General features: G+C 42.6%; 1 protein-coding gene across 1 annotated transcript in view; it reads right to left on the reverse strand.

The window, feature by feature from the left end:
• Positions 1-18,136, reverse strand: part of MDGA1 (MAM domain containing glycosylphosphatidylinositol anchor 1) — a 254,017-nt gene that overhangs the window by 134,966 nt on the left and 100,915 nt on the right. The window contains exons 4-5 of the mRNA XM_033144575.1: positions 13,941-14,137; positions 6,421-6,553 (exon numbers count right to left, since the gene is read on the reverse strand). Coding sequence (XP_033000466.1) covers positions 6,421-6,553; positions 13,941-14,137 — 330 coding nt within the window. The remainder of the gene's footprint in view (positions 1-6,420; positions 6,554-13,940; positions 14,138-18,136) is intronic.

Here is an 18,136-nt window from a genome sequence, read left to right on the forward strand (position 1 = left end):
TTATCATTTGAGAACCACTCCAAGCTGGGCTCTAGTGGGACCCTGACATATCTGAAGAGTGGTGTGAAATGTACATGCACTCAGAGAGCCAGTGTGGTGTAGTGGTTAAGAGCGGTAGACTCGTAATCTGGGGAACCGGGTTCGTGTCTCCGCTCCTCCACATGCAGCTGCTGGGTGACCTCTCTGAAGTCTCTCAGCCCCACTCACCTCACAGAGTGTTTGTTGTGGGGGAGGAAGGGAAAGGAGAATGTTAGCTGCTTTGAGACTCCTTCGGGTAGTGATAAAGTGGGATATCAAATCCAAACTCTTCTTCTTCTCACCACCAAAACTCCACTCCCAACAGCCGATTTTTTGGAGGAAAGGAGGGAGGGAAATTATGGCTTTCATTCAGTGGCAACTGAGAGGCACTCCAGCAATGAGCGCATGCAAATTCTGCCCTCTTTGTGTAAATTCGCAGAGATGCCTCTTATTTTGTTGCTCACATGTGGGGGAAGCAAAATGGGGTGGGGATTTGCTCACTCCTAGATGTACTCAAATCTAGGATGGGGATGTGTGTGTGAAGCTAGAAGCAGGAGAAGGCTGAAGTCCAAAACACAGAATGCACTGCCTTGCAAACGGTTCACTAATTATTTTCCTTTTAGGTAATTGCCATTGTAGCTGCTCTTTTTGCATTCTGTTTTACTCTGACCCTACTCTTGTACATTTTCCCACCACCAAGTGTATAAAAACCTGCCAATTTAGGATTACCATGTATCTGATGAAGTGGACTGTGGTCTACAAAAGCTTATGCCATATACAATTTGTTCATCTTTGATGGGGCCATAAGAGTCTTAGTTGCCTCTGTTGAGGAGGCTCCTGATATTTATACCATACTTGGCCAACGGGGAACTTCATACACCTATTCCTTTCTATACAAGAAGAGGGACCTAAGGCTTGAGTACATAGAATCTTATGTAGCAGCAGCATTTCTCAGGAATATTTAGGGATTATTGTGAATAACAAACTGGACATGAAGCAACCATGTGGCCTTGCAGTTTGAAAGGCCAACATCACTTTATGCTGTATTAACACAATACTTATGTCAAAGAACAAAGAAGTTATGGTGCCACTCTACATCATAGCTGAGGTGTTGTGCTTAGTTCTTTTGTTTTCCAATCCTGTTAAAGTTTTTAGATTTTAAAAGATGGTATGAACTCATATGCCATTGGTCCGTGCAATGACAAAGACGTCCTCAAATCAGCACCACAGAGATAGACCTGGATGACCCTAGGAGAGCTTCAAGGATGCTAAAGAGTCTAGAAAGAAAATTCTAAGAGAAGAAGCTGAATGAACAGGATCTGTTTTGCCTGTGGAAAAGAAGATGGGAGCTTTAAACACATCTGTACCTCATTTGAAATTATGGATGGTTTTTGTTAGGTGTAGTACACAGCACCGTTTCTACAAACTCCTGTTCAGATATGACTTTTCTGAATAGTGATCAGAGGATAATGGACCACTAGAAGAGGCTCACAGATTTATCTTTCAGTTGTGCATTGATTTTACATGTAAACGAAAATGCCCTTCATTTATCAATTTGTATGACACTGAACAACCAGTACCATCTGCATCTTTGCGTATGACAGATGGACATTTGAAGCAACTCTGGAATGTGAGAATATAACTGGTGAGTTACTAATATTTTTTAAAGCCTTCATAAAGTATAGGGAGAACATCTACCCAAATTCATGACCAAATGACGGCATCTTAAACCAAGCATTTTCTCTTCTTGTTGGCCCCCAGTATCTTTTCATTTTGTATTTTTATGTTGTGATTTTCCTTGCGATCTTTGGATGAAGGTCAGAATACAAATTAAATAATAAAAAAATCTGTAAAAATAATCACAAGTGTGGGATTACTCCTGCTTTTCGCTGAATTTATTTCTCTGATTTTCCTCATTGCAAATAAAATAATTATTTCACACCTATGGGCTACAGATAGTCTTCATTTCTGAAAACCAGCATGGATCAGGATGCAGTTTATCCTATGGGAGAAGACCTAAGTTGTTGCCCTTGAAGAGGCTCCAAATACCATTTTTCTCAACATAATGTGCCCTGGAACGGAGGGGGGGGGGAAATGTCTTTGAAGCTCTGGTTTAGACAACAATTCAAAATTATACACTTTATTTTATGTCAGTTTCTCAGCCTTAATAGCTAAAATCCTGCTGAGCAACAACATTTTATTTTATCTTTCTCGGTAATGTCAGAAAATGTGACCTGATGGTACCGGTGGTGCCTTGGGGCAGGTTGTTTATATGTATGACTGGGAGGAAAAGAACCTGTAAAACTGCCACCTGCACCTTGTAAAAGTGCCAGCAGCACCTCTTCAGGCAAAAGAGCTCTGGCTAGATAGCGCAAAATTCAAAATCAGCTTTGGGGCCCACCTCCATTCACATCCTTCCTTTGCTAGCGGATGGAGGCTAACAATATGCAGTCATTGTTATGCAGCAGATGAATCTCATTTATTTGTAACCTGTGGCGATTCCTTTTGTTCTCGGCTCAGAAAACTTGCTGGCGAAGTCTGTCGTGGAACGGGGGGGGGGGGCAACACAAGCAAGAGTCACTTTCAATTCCCTTTGAAGTCCAATTTGCTGCAGTCTAACTGTGGGGGAATTCACTGGCTGTGCTGCTTATCCTATCAGAAATCAAAGGGGGGGACAGCACCCTTAATTTCCCCCACCCTCAGCCATGGTACCTAAAATGCAACATTCAGGACTGACAACAGTCGTGTAGCTGGCCCTTGACACCTCATAATTGTAAAGCCATTAATAAAAGAATACCAGGGGGAAGGATGAAGGGGCAAACTTCTTTTAGAGCTCAGTCACCCCTTCACAGACTCTCTTTCAGATTCCCAAGCAGGGCAATAACAGGTGATTTCCGCACGCCCCACCCCTCCCAAGGTTATGGAGGCGACACTGATTCTAATGGTTTAGTGAGTGAAAGTACAGAACAAAAAGGTGGTGGTTTCTCCAGATAAATGTATACTATGAAAAGCAGTCCCGTAGCCTTGAAGTTACAACGCCTGGCCAAGCTTAGCTTGACCCCTTTGAGGAAGAAACTTCCCAGGTGGCTCATTCCCCAGCGAAGTACTCTTACAGCTAGGAAGATCTTTCTAATGTTCAGCTATTAGAGCTGCCTAGGAAGTGTCAGGTTCACAGTTCAATCTCTTAGCCATTACTCTGCACTAGCTTTCCTGGCTTGCTTTCTAAGTCTCTTTCCTGCCTTTCCACTCCCCATCATTGTAGCACTCCTACGAATCCTTTACTTTTTGTTAACACTCTTCTGGACAAAAAGACTTGGGAGTGAACATGATGCATAGGGTGGGGGGGTCTAACCATTACTGGGCAGAGTACTATCATGACTACCACCTATGTCTTAGATAGGATGCCTGAAAAAATATATACATACTGGAATTAGGCTTTTCAACTCTCCAGCTAAAGCATTGCCTCATTAACTCATGCTCAATTTGTTATCCAGTATTGTTCCTAAAGTCTTGCTACCTATCCTAAAGCCTTATGCTAATAATTTATTCCTCAAGGGCCACAGTTCACTGGTAGAACACACGTTTTGCATACATAAGATCATTCCACAATGTTGTTGTTGTTGTTTAGTCATTTAGTTGTATTCGACTTTTTGTGACCCCATGGACAAGAGCACACCAGGCACGCCTGTCTTTAACTGCCTCCCGCAGTTTGGTCAAGCTCATCCTGGTAGCTTTGAGAACACTGTCCAACCATCTCATCCTCCGTCATCCCCTTCTCCTTGTGCCCTCCATCTTTCCCAACATCAGGGTCTTTTCCAGAGAGTCTTCTCTTCTCATGAGGTGGCCAAAATATTGGAGCCTCAGCTTCAGGATCTGTCATCCCAGAGAGCACTCAGGGCTGATTTCCTTCAGAATGGATAGGTTTGATCTTCTTGCAGTCCATGGGACTCTCAAGAGTCTCCTCCAGCACCATAATTCAAAAGCATCAATTCTTCGGCAATTCATCCCACAGATAGGGATGGCCAAATATGTCCATTTTGGTTTCTTATATTTCTCTTCTTAATGTAATGAGACCCAAGGTATCATTGGGCTCAGGCTTGGATTGGCAGACTGTGACAAACAAGGGGGGGATGAACAAGAGGATGAAATTGAGGGGGGAGGCTGAGACCAGAGAACAGAGGCTGCAGAAGGCAAGTACTCCCTTCTCCCAGAATCTGCAGCTCTGGATGGAGAGGTGGGAATCCTGCCTTCCCTCTTCTTCCCTCCTGGGGAAGGGACAGCATCAATGGGGTCCACGGCATCAGAAGGGGAGGGCACAGCGTGGTCACCCAGGACCACCACTAGTAATAGACCCATCATCCTTGATGCAGTGCAAGTGTGCGCACTTGACATTTCCTCAAGGCACAGGAGTCTCCCAAGGAAGCTTAAAGGTAAAGGTAAAGTGACCCCTGACCACTAGGTCCAGTTGCGGACGACTCTGGGGCTCCTCTCACTTTATTGGCCGAGGGAACTGGCATACAGCTTCCGGGTCATGTGGCCAGCATGACTAAGCCGCTTCTGGCGAACGAGAGCAGCGCATGCAAATGCCGTTTACCTTCCCGCCGGAGTGGTACCTATTTATCTACTTGCACGTTGACATGCTTTCGAACTGCTAGGTTGGCAGGAGCAGGGACCGAACGAGAGCTCACCTCATCGCGGGGATTCGAACCGCTGACTTTCCGATCAGCAAGCCCTAGGCTCTGTGGTTTAACCCACAGCGCCACCTCACCTTTAAAACTTGGCAGGTTTTTATTTAAACAACACCATTGCTTCTATGCAGTTCTTAACTCCTTGCCCTGATCTTGGACTGCTTCTTCTAGTCCAGCTAGTCATGCTGTTCCCATTGCCTAGTCCGAGTTTTGAGGCTGTTGTGACTCTTTGCCTGTTAAATCAGCCTCAGTAAAGTTCTCTTCCTTAATATCAAGTAAGAGCATCTGTCATCATAGTCTGAGTGACAACCATGACACTCAAAGTCAGTACTCCACACCGCTTTGCAAATTGTTTTTCAAAAAGTCCTCATGAAAAGTCATCAGCATTTTAGTGAGAATTTCTCTTAATGTACATGTTTGCATGTAATTTTCCTAATAACAAGTTTTTTCTAAGGCGATTTCCAGTAATATAATGTGCTTTTGTATGTAATTTTCACTGTTATGTGCATTTAGAAGCACCCTTAATCCCAGTAGATGCGTATATATACACATAACCTGACTGCAGGAGTAGGCATTGCAAAATTCGGAGAAGTGTGAATTTCAAAAGATGACCATGTTTTGGTTTGTGTATTGTTTCAGAAAGCACAAATTAGGAACATTTGCGTTTCAATGTGAACTGAATTTCTTTTTTCTCCCTGGCCCTGACCCACAGGAGATAGGCACCATTACAAAATTCATGGGGGGGAAGATTCCGTAAGGACGAAAGGACCATTCCTGAATGCAGTCATGTGAAATTGCAGTGGTGGTAAAGGTGGGGGAAGTAGATATTTAAAGACAATTTTCTTATGGTCTTTTTACATATACAGTGGAACCTCGAGTTGTGGACGTAATCTGTCCTGGAGGCATGTCCGCAACTTGAGGCGTTCGCATCCAGAAGCGCTGTGTCTGTGCATACCGAAATGCGATTTAGCACTTCTGCGCATGCGGCGAAACCTGGAAGTAACCCGTACCAGTACTTCCGGGTTGTCAACTTGAAAAGACGTAACCTGAAGTGGACGCAACATGAGGTATGACTGTACTTCTTAAGAATAGCAATGTTCAAGTCAAACAGGATTCTCTCTCTGTTTCAAATCAAAGGCATGTGTGCCTATTCTCCATTCTCCAGTCAGACATCCTTGCATAAGGGACTGAAGGTTCTAACATTAAGAAAGACCTCAATGACAGTGGCAGAACCCTTAGTCATACCCCAAACACATATAGAGCAGCAGAAGGATGGTTGGGCTTTAAGAGCAAGAGTGTTGGACAAGTGGGAAGGAGATGTTAGCCCAAGGTATTATCTCCCTGCAAAGCTTATTTCCCTTCAATTCCCCAGCACTTTTCTCCCAAATAGACTCATTTCCCATACTGGAGCAGAGCTGAAGGAAAAGCATTATCTTGTATGATTTGATCTGTCCCACAGCCCCTTCTGATGTAACATTTTGTCTCATAAACACACTTTAAAGAAGTCTTATAAGGGCAAACTTGTGGAAATGTGAACTTAAAATCAGTTGTAGGAAGAGTCCCAAGTTGAATTCACAGTAAAAAATGTAAGTTCCTGCTCAAATATCCCCCCTTCCCTCCTGCCAGCAAAGCCTCTGCTGCTCATCTTAATGGGTGGGACTCATATGCTAACACATTTGCTACTGACATCACCCATTGGAGGTCTCTCACTTACCTGTTGTGTTCGTAAGTTCGAAGGTGATTGACTTGTCAGGAATGCCACAAACATTTCTAACGGACACCTGACATGTGTAACTGGCATAGTCTTGGGGTCGCAGATTTTTCAGCTTCAGGACTTTGGTTTCTCCCTGGATTTGGAAGGAAACAGGAAGAGGAAGTAGAAGAGGAAAAGGAAGGGAGAGAGAGAGAGATTGACAGACTTTAATATGACCCAGACAGTGTTTCCATCAAAGAATGTTAGGATTGGCTCGTACATGCAAACAGTCCTGCCCAATTTCCTCTATGCCTAAGTGCAACACAGGGGGTGATTATTTTTGAGGCGGAGGGGTGAGGCAGCATTCAACCCTTCCTTCCCTCTCCAGTTCTGAACCACACCCACCCACCTCCCTATGTGATGCCATAACATTGCGGCCACCTTTCGATCTGGTCAGGGCATGGCCAAGAGGGAGATCACATGGGAATCCTATGTACACTACACTGAGAGCCACAGAAAGAATATGGGATGGCAATATTATGAATCAATGCATCTCCTGCAACTCCCTTCCCTGAAAAAAATGATCTTACATGCAGAGTATCATTGACAGATGTGTGTCCAGTCTTCCACGGAAGGAGATTTCACCCTCCAGGCAGCTTATTCAAAATGCTCAGCTGCCCTGTAGTTTAAATATCATTGCTTCTTGTCCTTTATTCACCAGCTAGAGCAAACAGTTATTCCTCTCATTTTCCTGGAATGCCTTTGAATATTTGGAAATGGCCAGCATATTCTGCTTTTTGGACTTACACTCTAAAAGGTTTCCAAAATGTTTCATTCACATGTTTGATAAATATGCCACCCACTACCTCAACAAAACCTTGAATATGCAAATAGTAGGTGTGTGCATTAGCTCAGTGTACTTCCCAAATCACTAGGTGAATAGGAGTCATTCTCTTAAGGTCTTCACATTGTATCAGGGATTCCCTTAATGCTCTGAATCATTCTGTGGATTCAGGGGCAACAAAAAATGCTGCATTTAAAAACAACCCTATCTTTCTCCCCTGATTAAAGCAACTAGTGCATTTTTAAAAAAGTGAAACCAAGCTGACTAAGGAAACACCCAGAGTTCTCTCCAATCACAGTGATTTGGAAGAATGTTGAGGTGAATATTACAAACTGTTTTTGATGCAGATCTGTGCCTTCCCCTAGGCAGTCAGTTGAAACAATTCTCTCCCAGAGAGAATAGGTTGTGTCCCCCAAAATCCCTGGTGTGTGGGGCAAAAGTCAACTCCCCACCAATGACCCTTTGGGAAACAGGATCCTTGCTGGGGAGGGATAACCCCCCCCCCCCCAGTCTTTACCATGAAACTATTCTGATCTGGTGGGTAAAAAACAACAACAACCAGCAGTTTGAGGTAGGTCCAGAGGTGAAGCCCAGAACAAAATTGGAATCCTATATATACATGCTCCGAAGTAAGTCTAATTGAGTGCAATGGAACTTCTAGAAAAGCGGATAGAGAACTCTAGGATGATTCACTTAGGACATAGCAGCTTTTAATAGGGCCATTGACAGGGCTGGAGGGAACAGACTTTCCCTTTTGCTTTAAGCAGAAAACTGAGCCAGGCTATCTTTTTCTTCACGTCACTTGACAGCTGTGGGATGAAAAACTATATTGCTAAGGTCCACCTATATCATATGAAATGAATTTCATTAGTCTACAAAATGAGTTCCTTATTTCTTTCCCTTACTCTTCTGCATCACCAATACAGTCCTTCTTAATAATCTGCACTTAGTGCTATCTTGCCAAGTTTCCATTTTGATTTTTGGATCATTAAAAAAAATGTCCCACTAGTTTATGATGATCCTTTCTTTCTTTCCTCCTGCATGGGTATGGTTTTCCGTAACTGATCAGTCCTTTTGACCTCCTGTTTCCATTTAAAAACTCTTTCCAAAGGACTTTCCAGAAGAACTTTTTGAGGCTGTCATGCCAAGTTAGGCATGCAGCATTGGATATGTCAACATTTTGGTCAAGGAGCATACTAATTGGGAGCTATCAGCAATGTCGCACTGCTTGGTTAGGTTCCACTTGCCTTTTTGCTTGAAGAAAATCTGTTTTAGAGAATGTCTTTCATGAGACCGATCACATATAAAGCCACCTAGGATAGTTCAGTTGGTAGGAGTATGAGACTCTTAATCTTAGGGTCGTTGGATCGAGCCCCACACTGGGCAAAAGATTCCTGCATTCCACAAAGTTGGACTAGATGTTCTATGATTCTACTACAAATTCACTATAGCTGCCTATACAGCTCAGAACATGATGTTCACATAACAGTATGCAATGGAATGTGTAATATATGAACTGGATGAGTAAAATAAATGCCTAGGAGACCAATACCCTTGTGAAAAACACCTCCCTGGAGAATGGTTGCTAAGCGGCATGAACAATGGCATTTACAGCCTGCCTGCCTGTCAACAAGTGATTTATGCAGGATTCGTATGCGTCTGATTTATTGATGAGTAAACGATGAGTAAATGTGTAGAACCTGGGACTGTAAAGCCTAAACTATTAAGTCTACAATTCACTTTACTCCACTTGTTAATGTAACCAACTGTCTAAGCTTCATTTTAAAGACCTGTATGCAGTCACAAAGCTGAGATGGCAGAAGGCATGCAGATGAATGTGACATTGTGCACACAAACTTTTCTGTCGCATCTTAGCCATACAATAGTATAAAAACACAGTGTTTGTATTTCCTAGTAACCTGATCCTATGAAACTGCTGGTTTAGATATGCTCCTATCACATGTCACCAAACTTGGTTAGTCAATGGAATGTGATAGTTGCTATCCTATCATACAGTTATTTATAGTGGTTATGTGAAATAAGGTTTCTAGGACAGGAACTAACCAGAAGATCATCCAGACTTCCTCTTGTTGCAAATAGGATCAATGAACCCATCCTTCTATTCTATGAACTGTTTTGAGCAAGGTAGAGTGTACTGTAATTTCTGGAAGCAGAAAGGACTAAACAGAATTTATTTTTGTAAAAGATGGTTGAAGCAACAGATTTAATTCTGGACGGTATCCAGATGCCCATTTGTGAGTTGTTGTAAAGAGAAATATGTCCAAACAAGATAATTGTAATTAATAATATGTAAAAAGGTTTGTAGGAATGATCCTATACATTCTTGGGGTGTAGCTGCAAGAGAAAATACCTATTGTATTTTGCACCTTTGAGATAACAAACAAAATAAATGCATTATCAAATGCATCAGTGCTCTTTTTCTAGAAAAAGAGGTGCCAGAAATCACCATGAACACCTTCCTTGTTCTCTTATAATGGCAATGGCACCAACCTGAACTCAGCCAGAACTGAGTTCCAGCGAGTTCCAGCTGCAAAAAAAGCCCTGGGTATCATGTTGGGCGAGATGGCCACATCTGCTCCATACATTTACATCACAATTATACCACTTTAACAGTCATGATTTCCCCTAAAGAGTCCTGGGGAAAAAATGTAGTTTTTAAGAGTGGTGAGAGTTCTAGGATTACTCCTATTCCCCTCACCAAGCTACAAGTCCCAGAGTTCCTTAGGGAAAGCAATTGACTGTTCAACTACTCTGGGAACTGTAGCTCTGTTAGGGGGATGGGGGTCTCCTAACAACCCTCAGCAGCCTTAACAAACTACATTTTCCTGGACTCTTTGGCAGAAGCATGACATAAAGTGGTAGAATAATGGTTCAAATGCATGGTGAGGATGGGGTTGTCAAGACTTGGCAGACTTTTGACGTATTTTATGGTTGCGTGAATATATTTAAAAAAATCAGTCAATTATAACCATTTAGAATATAAGTGGGTATAAGGTAACTATGAGCCGATGATTCTTCAATTGGGAAAACTGGAAGTTTCAGTGTGAAGTTTTAAAGGAGAAAAATATTGCCAACACCAATTTGAATGGGTAAAATATGGAAGAAAAAAATTATAATTCCCATCTGTAAAAGAACGTGAAAGTAATACCTAGCATAGAACAGTGACGTTAAAGAGTTCCTGTTTTAAAATATTTTGGGAAGGATGGATTATGTAAAAATGAGTCACTGGAATAGTGGGATAAGTTTTGTTAAATATTGGAAGTGCAAAAAATAACTATTATGGTATAAGTGAGCAGATGCTAGAGGCTATATGATAAATCAGAGAGATGAGTTGTTATGAGCATATTATATTGATTTGTTGGAAGCCGCCCAGAGTGGTTGGGGCAACTCAGTCAGTTGGGTGGGATATTATTATTTATTATTATTATTATTATTATTATTATTATTATATGAGAGACTGTTGATTTGATTCATGTTATAAATGGATTAATTTCTGACTGGAGCAGAGCACTCCTAACCTGCCCAGGAGACCACTGGAGTGGCAGACCCAATGCCACACTCAAAGCCCTCCAGGCTTCTGTTGGTTAGAGCAGGGTGAGTGGGTGGGGTTTGTGGTTTCCTGATGGTTGTTTTTTTGCTCTAAGAGCTCCAGGCTGGCACAGCAAAAAGTCCTCTTTTGAGAATGGCTGAGGATCTGGGAGATCCAATGCTAGACCTGCTCCACCTCTATCCTGCCCTTTTAACACTCTATTATAGGGGCTTGGGCTGACTACTTCTGGCAGGAATCCCACCACTGGTAACTTCACAACTGCCTGAGCTTCCAGTGGCCACAGCAGTGGAAGACCCACCACCATCACTGGCAGAGAGAAACCTCCATCCAATCCTTACTCTCTCCATGAGCACACATTGGGAGCTACAGTTGCTCCCTTATACGCAGTTATAGCTGTTTTGTTCGATTTGGCTATGTAAGCTACGCCATGGAATGGGAATATGGATTTTATATACAGGTACGTATGCGCAGTGCTTTTTTTGTTGACAGTACAGAGAACTGTCAGCTCTTTTTTTTCATTTTGTGTTGGCATCCATGGCACTTTTACGAAGATATGACTAATGGCACCTCGGGGTGAAAGAAAGAAAGAAAGAAAGAAAGAAAGAAAGAAAGAAAGAAAGAAAGAAAGAAAGAAATTGTGTATGTATGTGTACATATCTATATCCATATATACTTTTTTGTCTATTTGGATGGAAATAGCAATTTACATACAAACACACTCTCCCTCCAGCAGCCATGTTACCAAGTCTTTCAAGTCCAAAATATGCCTTACGAAGAAACAGATGAAGGGCAAGGAAGTGTTTACAGAGCAAGCAAGTGAGCCAGTTTCAAGCAACAGTCAGAAGATAGAAAAGGGGAGAACAATTCCTGGATGTCCCATTTTGAGCATCAGAGCCACCTCAAAAAATACTTTTAAACTTTTTTTAGACCAGTGTAAGTGTAAGTGTAAGTGGAAACACCAAGAAATGAGTGTACGAAAAGAATAATGGCACATCATTGTCCTTCTAGTTTGTGGTTCCTTTACTTGTTTAATTCAACAACAGAATCATTGCCAAGGGTTTGATGATCCAAACAGAGGAGCTTCACATTATTTATTATTATTATTTATTGAATTTATATACCGCCCTATACCTGGAGGTCTTCACATGACAAGCTAGTCAGTCTCTGAGCACATTTCAGAACAGCCAGTCCTGATATGAAGGTCCCTCACTCAACGCACACACACACACGAAATGATCTTATATTTTAATGACTTGTTTTCTTACCAAACACTGCCACAGTCTCTTATTCAGAACACCAGTACTCACCCATAGCATATTTTGATCTACCAGAACAGATCAATTGAGTTGTCTGCTTAGGGTACCTTCAGATTTCACAGGGCAAATGCGAGAATGGATGTGTGTTTTGCACATCTATTTCCCTTGCTTCCTGTGTAGCAACTGCAAAGAACTTGTGCATGTCCCCTAAGATTCGCAAGCTCTTCTTGCATCTGAGGCACACATATCTCACAGCAAGGTCTGGTGTAAGCCTTCCCTGTCTGGATACTGTGCTGGAAGTATATTTTTTTAAAAAAAAATCATAGGCATGAATCCATTGTGCATCCATTCTTACTGACATCCAAAGGCATGCAAGTCTCTCTTTCATCCTGCTGACTGTTTCCTCTGCATGCAAGGAAGGATAGTTTTAATAAGCCATGTACTGGGCTATATTAACTGAGAAGCTGCCTGGGGCACACCAGAAAAATCAAACTCAGCCAGAATCCACACAAGAGTCCAGCCTGGGGTTGGCAGATAGATGTGTGGGATGAAGCTTTCCCAAAAGAACTGCCCTTTTCTTTCTCCCTTCTAGGTTATTTTCCTTGTGCTTCTTACGTCGTCTCCCCGGCAGAAGCTCTGAAATTAACTATAGTAGTGCATACAAAGGAAAGGCTGGAGGCACCATTTCCCAGACTGCTTTCGGCAGCACAGCCACAGCTCCCTAAAACTATCCAGGAATTCAGAGGAAGAGAGAACCACTAATAAATGATTTAAGGAAAGAAAGCACACAGGAAATCTCAAGAGTTTTGATCCTTTCTTTGTTGAGCACGAAAGAAACACATTCACCCTGTAAACTCTTCTCAAAATTGTACTTCCTCACTAGATGTTTCAGCATTTTCAAGCAACAACAAACATTAAAAAACAAAACAGTCGCACAGGCAACCTAGGAAAAAGTAGCTTACTGCTATATGGTTTCATAGGTCTCATAACATGGTCTGATCACTTGCCAACCAAGTGCTTTTTCAGTCCTCAGCAAGATTTGCCCTTCTTCATGGAGCTCTTAACTTTCCAGGTGGAAATAGGAACTTATCATCATCACCATCATTTATGCAGAGAAAAGTTTCTACCTCCTTCTGAGCTTCTTGTCATCCAGCAGGGCAGGGAAGTAAGCCTGCTGTTTCCCCCAGGGTGTTACCACAATGTCTGTGTCACTCTTGTTTGAGAGATAAGGTGAAAATGTCAACTGCAAGGGGTAGGCCTGGCCCAAAGGACAGCAGAAGCAGCATACTTTCTTCTGGTATCTCCAAACTTGACCAAAAGTCACCAGAAGAAGGGAAGCAGCACTTTACAAGTAACAGAAGCCCCATATGTTTCTCTCATGAAAGTTGGCAGCACCTTCTAAGCACAGAAACGCATCTTGGGTTTGAGTATTATATGTGCCAGGATTATTATGCTGTAGACTGACTCTCACACAAAAAAATATTCAAAGGCATTTCACTCAATCTAAAGGAGAAAATATGTCATTGGGAGGCTTTTCAGTGTTTTCCAAAAATTTTCAGTTTCTTGGAAAAATTGTAAACAAGTCCTTGGGGGGGGGAGATGAGGGGAACACTACCCCCCCCCCAGTCTTCATATCTCTAGTCACTATCTCTAGTATACTTTCACCACCCTTCAGATGAAAGAAGAGAACATGGAAAGTCCTTTTTCTCTGTGTGTCAACAGTTGTCCGCTGAGGAGCTAGAAGTGGGAGAGAGGCCTGGGAGTATAATAAAACCTTTCCTCCTCTCAGGCTCTAAGCTGGCAGCCCAAAGAAAACAGAAGTCTCAACAAGAAGCTACCTGTTGTTTTTTACAGGTAGCATCCCTCTCACCTGTGTATATAAGGGTTCATAGATATCCACTCCATTATCCTGGCTGTGGGAAAGGGTCTCGGAGCCCCGCCTCCAGATGAAGCGAGCAGGTGGGTTAGAGTTGACTGTGCAGCGAAGGAAGACTGTTTTCTCCTGATAGAAACTGCCACGTACGTCGCTGATGGTCTGGTGAACAGTGAGGATGGGCTCGTCCAAATCTGCAAGGAAGGGAAGGAGCCCACAGCAGCTATTAGTGTAGCTTAGGCCAGGATGCACCAAGGTCTGCTGGTCAGCCAGAACTCCAAGAAGGAAGGGCAGGACAACAGCTGGTAGGCTTCCAGGTGCTCCTACAGAAGATTGCCCTGATAGGTACCTGAAGGCAAAGTGACTGACTAAACCTGTGGCTCATTGCTCAATGCTATTGCATTGGGGGGGGGGGGGAGAAGGAATAAGTTTAATCATTTATTTGGCAAATATACAGGCTTCCCGTCATCCTAACAGATCCCAGGGCAGGTTACAATACAAAAAAATAAATAAATACCACTTAGAGGTTTTATTGCAACCAAGCGGTATATAAATTTTATTTTAAATAAATAAATAACAATCCACACAATACTTGAGACAATCCAGTTTATCAGTGGTAAGGAGAAGCACAGGTGACCTGGTAAGAATGGACTATCCTCCCTCGTCACAGGATACCTGGGATTCTCAAATTAGTGCCCTCCCTAAGGAGGCTTAGGTATCTGCTAGACAACTATGTAGCACCTAAAAATGCCCGTTTCAGGAATGGGATAAACTTAAAGAGTGGGCGAGAAGAAGGAGGGAGAGACAGAGAAAGACAAGAATAGACTGGTGAGATGGAGCGTCGTTTTAAAGGCAGAAAAGAGGAACATGATACAATATTGATCATGTAAAATATGGGAAGCAAAACATAAGGAAGCACACACATTGCCTGCCTTCTGCTCCTCTTTCTTGTGCCCCATTAAATAGTTTTTTGCCCCATTCATTAAACATATGGGCCAATTTTTAAATTTGGGATTTGGAAGATTCATATATATAGACACAGAACATTTTGCAATGAATGGCATTTTAATTTTTCTGCGCTTAACCTGCATTCCTTGGAAAAATAAACTTAAGGCAACAACACTTCGTTTCTTCCTTAACTTTATCTTTCTACCCCTGACTGTCCTGTGTCTTCTCTAACAGGAAAAAGACCACTCCCCCCTCCAGCTCCATGTGGTCAGGTTTGCTTACATTTTCTCTCTCCCCTGACATTCCACCAGCACCTCTCTAACTCCCCCACCCTTCCTCTGATAGTGCCTCCCATCCAGATTAGGGCACCTCCTCCTCTTCTCTAGATTGTCTCCAATCTTCCATCTGCACGTGACAGATTGGTCATTAATTTAATACAAGACAACTTGGCCCCAGTAAGCTGGAAGGGGGGTGGGACATGCCACACAAACCCCTTAAATAAATTTTGCATTCTGCTACCTCACTGTTAACAAACCATATGGCAAAAGAAACCTGCAGATGTAGTATTTTTAACTGTGTTCTGATATTTTAAGCACCATACCTATATTTGTGCCAGTTGATAGAATTTAAGTAGCTTGTAGTTCAACTGCAGGTAGGGAATTAAATTTCTAAATGACCTCCTAATTTCTTTCTTTCTTTCTTTCTTTTTTAAAAAAACCCTTCTTTCACCCAAAAATCAGAGAAGAGTTTAGAACCAAGATCCTTTCTCCTCGATGTGTTAGTTTTCTACATGCATAAGATTTCTGGGGAAATCACTGTGGGGAAAACATTCAAAATTGCAGCCCTGCCCACTTGTACTGTGAAATGGTACCATGCAGGAAGAACTCTACAATGTGATACCACTAAAGGCACTGGTTTGTTTAATGAGCCTCCTTCTTCCAAGGTATCTCCAAGATCAAGCAGGCAGAGAACCAAGGAGCCCTTGAATCAAACACCACCATTCTTGCCATCCATCTATGTTACTGCTCCATTTAATGATCTACTAATATGGAGAGACAGGGCTAAATCAGATTAATGAAACTTGTCATCATGTTTCATATGCTGCTTCCCCCAGACGGTTGGAAAGGCCGATGGTGGGAAGGGGATAGCCACTGAACTCAGTTGGTCGATCCCAGTCTTACACTGATGTGGAACAAAATCAGTCCCTTTGTTTTAAAGTCAAGGATCTACAAAACAAAACTATTTAGAAAAATTGCTTGCATCCTGGAGTTTGGTTCCCACAGAGCCCATTAAAGCAGAGCCTGTTTTCCTCCCCACCCCACCCCTACATTTCCACCAAGCTCCTTTACGCTACTGGGTTTTAAAGAAATTGATTTAGATATATATACAAGCCTGGAAAATCTGGTTTCAAGGGGAGAGATGACTTTCTGCTAAAAGCAGACGTTTCCCATCAAGACATTTGCTTGGACCAGGCTATTTGCATATTTTAATGAGGCGCGTGTTTTGAAGAGACAGTGTTTGTAATGGAGGCTGAGATCCATTAGCCTGATAATATGGGTCTGCAGTTCAGATACACGGATGGAGTTGTTAGCTGGGTAGCAACAGAGACAAATAGAGAGAGGAGAGACACAAAGATTAAAGCCCAGTTTTGAAACACTTGGTTAGGAGATTTGGCCAATGTATGCTAACTCTCCGCACTGCCCCACTTCCTTATTCTGTGCCAAACCCTTTAATATCACTCCTATTTTCCTTCTAAGTGCCAAGGCTCCCTCTTCCCTCTACAAATCTTTTTGTGAGAACCTGCTGTGACCCCAGATAGAGGCGGCAGACTCATTTGGAAAGATGATTAAATTCCCCAGAATGGTTATGGCTCAGAACTACACATTCCCTACAATGTGCAGAGGGACTCTCGTTTATATTAATGGGAGAACGAGACCTTTGTGCAGTAGCTAAACTTTCAGTTATTTTATTTTCCCCGTGCCTTGAGATCATATCCACCATTCAAGTGAGAAAATATGCTTCCCATTGGACTCATCACTATTTCTGTCCCTGAGCCGCCTCTGCATTTTGCTCTTTCTATTCCCTTCCTTGCTGCATTTCCTACTCGGATGGGGCTTCGGGGCCTGCCCTCTTCCTTGTTCCACGAGCTAAAATATAAAAATAAGAATCAGTGACAATGAAACAGCTGAAATAGCATTACTGGGCTTCAAGAGACGATAACGCAAATTGGGCTACAGTATAACTCACCTGATGTAAATCTCAATTATCTCCAGGCCTGATTCCCTCATTCATTTTTGACATGATAAAGTAGCTATAACAAGGTGACTTTTCCTTCCCAATTTTCCAGGCAAGTTTTTCTTCAAAATGCTCCTTAGTGTGGCGAGTCCTCATCTTTATCCGCTGCTGGAGAATCTGAATTCTCTATCAGTCTCCAGGATGTGAAAACGATCATCTCTGGCCATGCTGGGGAGCATTCAGGAAAAGACCTTGCTGTGCCAAAGTGGCAGAGGAAAGTATAGCTGTGGTGGCTCAATTGTGTCAAAAATAAAAGTAAGAACTGAGCATGAATCTCCCATTTATCCAAATCCATGTCTTTGTGATTCAATGGGCTGGTTTGAAATTAAGAGGGCTTTGTGGGCTCTATCCTTGGATAAAGCAGTTAACATTACCCTATGATGATGATGTAATGGTGGGCCAAACATTTTTTGTTGTGGGGGGTGGGATCTTGCCTTGTGCACTGATGGGTTTGTAACAAAAATGCCCCTGAAAGGGCAGGAGAACTCCAATTTGCTTGAGTCAACAATGGTCTTCCCAGCATCAAGCAATGATAGAGCTCTGGGAGTGGTGCTGTTTCAGTGAAATGTAGGGAGGGAGGTGGCTACATGGGTTTGGGTATCAGGAGAATCTGATAGCCACATGAACACAGCTGCAAGTGGCATGGTGGCATCAGTGTGTGCGGGGCACAAAAGGAAGGCATCATACTAAAGATAGGCCAAAAATCACTCCCCACTTTCTTGACTCCTTTCATCTTCCATTAAATTGGGGAGTGGTCTCCTATAGCTTTTTCTTTTTTTTGAGGGGACAGGAGAACTGAAAATTCCACCATCATTTCCTGTTCCTCAACTTGTCTGTAGGAAGATGCTTAGAGCCCCAGGAAGTTTGTGTGCACCCTGAAATCTGGCACCGCAAACTCTTCTTGCTTCTCTGCAAGACTCCATTCCACTCCAACTAAGCCCCAACATCTC

This window comes from Lacerta agilis, chromosome 3 (assembly GCF_009819535.1).
Source record: "Lacerta agilis isolate rLacAgi1 chromosome 3, rLacAgi1.pri, whole genome shotgun sequence".
In the NCBI taxonomy this organism is placed as follows: domain Eukaryota; kingdom Metazoa; phylum Chordata; class Lepidosauria; order Squamata; family Lacertidae; genus Lacerta; species Lacerta agilis.